The sequence below is a fragment of the Lytechinus variegatus genome, chromosome 4, assembly GCF_018143015.1.
Source record: "Lytechinus variegatus isolate NC3 chromosome 4, Lvar_3.0, whole genome shotgun sequence".
NCBI lineage: Eukaryota > Metazoa > Echinodermata > Echinoidea > Temnopleuroida > Toxopneustidae > Lytechinus > Lytechinus variegatus.
In genome coordinates this window covers 43,068,358-43,074,357 of record NC_054743.1, presented here as the reverse complement: position 1 = coordinate 43,074,357, position 6,000 = coordinate 43,068,358, and the positions used below count along the sequence as shown (strand labels likewise).

At 37.5% G+C, this 6,000-nt stretch overlaps 1 protein-coding gene across 3 annotated transcripts in view; it reads right to left on the bottom strand.

The window, feature by feature from the left end:
• Positions 1 to 1,774: 1,774 nt before the first annotated feature.
• Positions 1,775 to 6,000, bottom strand: part of LOC121414111 (adhesion G-protein coupled receptor G6-like) — a 47,756-nt gene continuing 43,530 nt past the window's right edge. For all 3 annotated transcript variants that reach the window (XM_041607173.1, XM_041607174.1, XM_041607175.1), the window contains 4 exons: positions 5,121 to 5,465; positions 3,268 to 3,671; positions 2,402 to 2,524; positions 1,775 to 2,093 (listed from right to left, as the gene is read on the bottom strand). In XM_041607173.1, coding sequence (XP_041463107.1) covers positions 2,032 to 2,093; positions 2,402 to 2,524; positions 3,268 to 3,671; positions 5,121 to 5,465 — 934 coding nt within the window. In that variant the 3' untranslated portion in view covers positions 1,775 to 2,031. The remainder of the gene's footprint in view (positions 2,094 to 2,401; positions 2,525 to 3,267; positions 3,672 to 5,120; positions 5,466 to 6,000) is intronic.

Here is a 6,000-nt window from a genome sequence, read left to right as displayed (position 1 = left end):
TGCTATATACATGTCATGTCCAAATAAATGCCCAGATTATACGTCAAATTCAAATGCAAAATAAAAACAACAACGGGAATATTCTTTAAATTGTTTGACCTCGATATGCAGTTATTTTGCAAAGTATGCAAGCAAATGTACCTCGGCAAAGAATCAATGGGGAGGCATGGGGATTGAAATGACGTCATTTTTTCTCATTGTTCCTAAGTAAAAATGAGTGAAAAAATCCATGGACCCGACCCCCCCCCCCCGTAACCCCTAAGTTCCTATAGTAATCGATGCATCGATATGAATTAATATTCGCGACTAATTGCAATGACAATTTTGTCAAAAACGATACAAGAACATAAAGTCATGCACAAATGATTTAGTTGAGTACTGAAACGTCAATTACATTAACAAATAAAGTATGGTTTCCAATTTGTTTCTTCCTTTTTACTTCAAGTGAAACATGCATTTTTATTCGTCATTCAAGCTCTGAATGACTTTGTGAAACGCATTTCAATTATGGAAATATTGCACACGTTAGCGACTTCGATAAAATAATACTTTAAACAGTCAAAAGTGAAAAATCGTATATACAATTCAAGTTGTAAGATTATTTGTATAAAACTAACAGACATCTTATGCTATAAATTACAAGTGCATTTCAAAGATATTACGCATTTCTTTTATTTACGGGCTTAATGTTTGCCCATATATACCCTACCATACGTTTCCATATAGGAAGATGCTACACACATATTCTTCAGCCTTCATTGTCTCGAGAAACATAAAAAGCATATCTTTACACTGCACTTGTAAAAAAAACTTTGTACAAGTCACAATATTCGATACATGAGCTGCAAAACACTCCGTAAAACAAATATTCGGAAACAACGGACACCAAAATAACATCAAACAAGAGCAAAATGATTCCATTTTCTATCCAGTTTTGTTGGATTCAATTATCATTTGCATTCAAGTGTCAGACTATGTAACGTGTTTTTTAAGGTGGGGTGTCGATACATTGTTCTGAAAAAGGCATGAAGTCTCGTACTTCATACACGATCCACGCTTCATATAAGATTTACACCTTTCCATGCCATGGATTACAATTTACTCAAGACATCTCAACCAAAATTTACATACAAAGTGGATGGGAAAATGAACTGACTCCTTTATCAGTATAATTTTACAAAATTTCATTAATCACTTTTATAATTTTCATGAAAAGTTATACCAATTAGAAAAAAGGCTTTGGTTGTAACATTAATCAGTTAAGATATTTAGTCATATTTGATAAGAGTAACTTAGTAAAGTAGGAGGCGAAGCAGCGGAAATAGAGGTAAAGTAGAAGTAGCAGAAGTCACAATAGCAATGGTTGTATTGGTAAAAAAAAAATTAAAATATAGTACTAGTAGTTGTAGCAGTAGAAACAGTAGTATTGGTTGTAGTAGTAAAGAATAAAGTAAATAGTACTAGTATCGTAGCAGTAGAAACTGTAGTACCGGCCAGCAGTAGTATAATAGAAGTAGTAGTAGTAGTAGTAGTAGTAGTAGTAGTAGTAGTAGTAGTAGAAGTAGTAGAAGAAGTAGGAGTAGTAGTAGTAGTAGTAATAGTAGTCAGTGGCGGACCGTGACCCGGAGGAGACAAAGCATGGGGGCACAGCATTGTTCACATACAATGCAGTGCCCCCCAATGCTTTGTCTCCTCCCTGTCACGGTCCGCTACTGATAGTAGTAATAGTAGAAGTAGTGAAAGTGGTAGTAGCAATCGTTACTGGGAGGTAGTAGTAGTAGTAGTAGTAGTAGTAGTAGTAGTAGCGTTACTATTAAGAACAATCATTACTCTTCGGATACTTAGTATTAGCCGTTATATAGTACAAGTACATAGGATAAGGGTTGTCACAAAGGTCATCCTTGTCGATGGAGTAAGGTCCTTTTGTCATAATCGGACACTTATATTGCAAAAGTACTGATAAACATTAATATTCTCTACTCATTTTAATGGCGATATGGCATAGTATTTTAATATCATGTAACTCTCGTCTCAGATTCTTGAATCTTGGTAGAACTCAGAGTTGGATGCAAAAGGATTAAATCTTGGGACTTCTGCAAAGAAAGGAATAAAAATAAATAAACAGGTAAACAATACAGAAATTATTATAATGATAATGAAATAAATGATGATATGGACCGCCCCCTCCCCATGATTTTTTTTAAGTAATGAAAAGTATACATCCCAAATGGGAGGAAATTAAGAAAAGGGATGAAAAAAATGTAAAGAGGGAGATATTATCCGCATCATTCAATTGACAAAAAATGTGACCACCATTCACTCATCTTGCCCGCCCCCGCGACCCGTCAAAATATTCTGGGGTCGCCCCTCGCCCCTTTGTGTATAACATTTGTAATCTTACCGTGTTCTGGGTGAAAAGGAGTGGTATTTGATTGATGGTGTCTTCCGTTCGATTCTACTTGATATTCCAATGTTATCCGTTTCTGAAGTTGAGCCTGCTTGTTGCTACTGCTGAAATTCTGTCCTGTTAAGTTCCACAGAAAGAAAATGGATTAGACACAGGTCGTGGGCTTATAGTTAAAGTGAAGAGATCAGACGAAGTAAAAACTTCAGATTATTTTTTCTTTGAAGTATTGGACAAAATAATCTTCCTCCAATATGATTCTAAGAATCTGATACTCTCTATTCAATAACTGCAAAGTTAGTGTATATCGATTTAACATCCAAATTGTAATCTGAAATATTATCATTTTTTAAATAATTTTATTAATGATTACACAGTAAAATTTGTACATGAATTTAAATATCAAAGGATCTCAACAATGAATCGAGAAGATATCGAATCACCCACCCCAGATTATTTATGTTTTTAATATGTCAATAAATCAATACCTTAGATTCCCATTTTTTTCTTAGTAAACAAAGACACCCCCCCCCCCCACCAATGATCAGTATCAAATTCTGGATTAGTCGACAAGTTCGAAGAAGATATTTTGGGGAATTCTCAAGGAGTCAAAATTTCATCGACCTTATTAATAATGTGCCCCCATTTCTAGCTCAGTGGTAGGTTTATATATGCACACGTATCTAATACTTCTTTTCACCCTGCTTCAAAATAGGATTGATTCTCTCAAGTTAATATAAGGGTATATTCCAACCTTTAATAGCAGGGCCCGCTGGGAGAACAGTTTTCGGAACTGAAGCGGCTTCCCTCGGTAAATATACCTATATTATTATTATTATTATTTATGGAAAAAATGAAATTACCGGAGCTCGACTTCGTCATTTCTTCCAGTGTCAAACACTGGGGACAGAACACCTTCCTCCACCCGAGTCGCACCTCCTCCTTTAGCAGACAGTGGAACACGAAAATACAAAACCCTTGAAACGAGTTGAAAATGGCGAAGAGATAGCTGAACACCAAGCTAGCCCCTCCTATCATGAAAATGCCAAGTCCCCAGGTGAGCCCGAGAAGCACGGTGATGGATAGGGACGCGCGCAGCTGCGCGGACACGTCGAATTGCTCGGAGGAGGCAGAAACCGATCGCCGTCGGAGGGAGCAGAGTTGGTGGGTGACGAGAAAGAAGATGATGAAATTGAAGAGGATGACGGCCAGGGATGGAGCGATGAAGGCGGCGTAAAATGGGATTCCGCCAACTCTCAGCCAGCAGCTGCAAAATGGAAAACAGAGATATTTGAAGTGGAAATATCCGTGTGAAATTATGCTGAGGTAAATTTCAATGAGCTATTGCAGAAACACAGAAATAATGGCCCTCAGATTTGGTGAACGACTCGAATTAGTTTTAATTAAGCACGCCCTCAACACAGTGCCCTTATAATTGACTTAAGAAGCAATTTCTGGCTAAGAAAAGTTGTTATGGATAAGAAGATATTTAGTTGGGGATTTCGGATATTTACGATGGTCATCCTTCGTTGATCCAGTGATCGCAGGACATCCAGAAATACGACGTGAGGAAGTTATAAGTGGACAGAAGGTTGCCCCCCCCCAGCAGGTATGTTAGAACCGCCTTTATCTTTACAGGTAAACTTTCATCAATGGGTATAAATGGTTATTTAAAAGGTTTCTGTCTGTATGATTAGTTACGGTTTTTCCAAAGGTATCGTCGATGTGCCATATCGATCCCAGTCTAGTACGTGAACTTGACGTTGTCATTTCTTCGCCATTCCTTTTCGGCAGGCGCGGATCAAGCCGAATTCGACTATTGTGCAAAACACTATGACTTCTATTTAAAATGGTAGTGTGTATAATCTGGCTTGATCCGTGCCTGACTGTCGGGACAATAACATGGAAATAAGGGGTGGAAATAACAATAGCCAACACCATTTCGAAGTCAGCCCACGCCCAAATGACCTCAAATATCCACAGATATTTTAAATCATGGATGAGTTTGTCGGCATTTTGATCAGGAACTCACACTAACGTAAGTGCCTCATTAATAGCCTTTAACATGTTTAAATTCCATTTTAACAATACCTTCCCCTCGAAATCAAGGAATGCGCTTTGAGTTAAATATAGACTGATTTGTAGGCATTCCAAATTCATGCATGCAACTATCGGCTATACGAGCACCGAGAGACAAGAGTTTTCAATTCACCCGATTTTTTGTATGATTGATGTATTTTAATATCAGTTTGCCTGATTTGGCTGTTGCAATGTCAGATAACGATCTGAGAAATCTTCACATTTTAGTTCAAATGAGCTATATCTGTATATGCCCAGTTTTTATATATTAATTAGCATATAATGCTTCGTGTTCAACAGCGCTTGCAATTTAACTGTACACATGAAAAACACTTCAATTGTTCTCTTTTTTCAAAGATATTCAAGACTTTATTTGTGTATGTTTTTATTATAAATCATCTACAAACATTATACAAATACTATTAATATAAATCCAATACAAATCAACGTATGGAAATTACTAACATAACATATAATCGGTGATTACAAGGTTTACTAACATCCAAAGCAAAGCTTACGCGTTTATAATTGTTTTATATTCAGGGCTCTGTAACGATGATAATAAAATGCTTAGCGAATTATCGTAGAAAAAGAATCAATCATTAAGTTTTGCGTTTGACAGATCAAAACTACTCACAACTCATTGTAGAAGTCATAATGGTCCAGATCGACTCCGAGAACGACGCCGACGATGACGGCTGGCAGACCCCAGCCGACCAGGCACATCTTCTTCATCAGATGCGAAGTGTAGCTGTCGAAGACCTTGACGAGCGCCAGGTACATGTGCCACGCCTCCAGGGCCATCCACGCGATCGACGTCAGGAGGCCGTAGTGGAGCAGGGCCCCCAATAGCTTGCAGGCGACTTCGCCAGGGTTGCCGAATTCGGTGATGACGGCGTCAGTGAGGAAGAAGATGTTCATGAAGGTGAGAGCAGCGACCAGATTCAGGAGCACGCGGGTGCGGCGATCGCTCCGAAGTTGCCTGCGTAAAGGTGAGAAGTACGTATCAGTTTATTATACATTATTCAAGTCAATGGAATTTTAATAAAAGACAATAGATATATAGAATATGCCAATGTATTTTGAATGAGGGCATTAAGTACGATTTTTTTTAATCGAGTTCGTATTGCGCAGCTCTCACTTTTATAAAATATAAAGCGATAATTACCAGGAATTGACTGTAATTGCTTGCCTGGAAAGATTGATTCCAAGCTTATTTGTTGTGTATTGCAAAGGTTCATTATCTCATTATCGTTTTTACAGGAGTTTGTATCATTCACACATGTTAAACGATCTAGATTTTGTGTTTGGTGTTGGGAAACAGGAATTTACAGCTAAAAATTGTTTAAATTTTAGGTTTACAGGCGCTATAACTGTGGTAGCTTTAATAATGGCACTCTCGACAGAGAGGTCAACGAAAGAAAAGTGACGTATAAGTGGAAAGTTTATCGTTATTTGTATGGTTGTACTAACTGAACTAAACTATACATTAATACAAATCGTATAATAATGAGGAG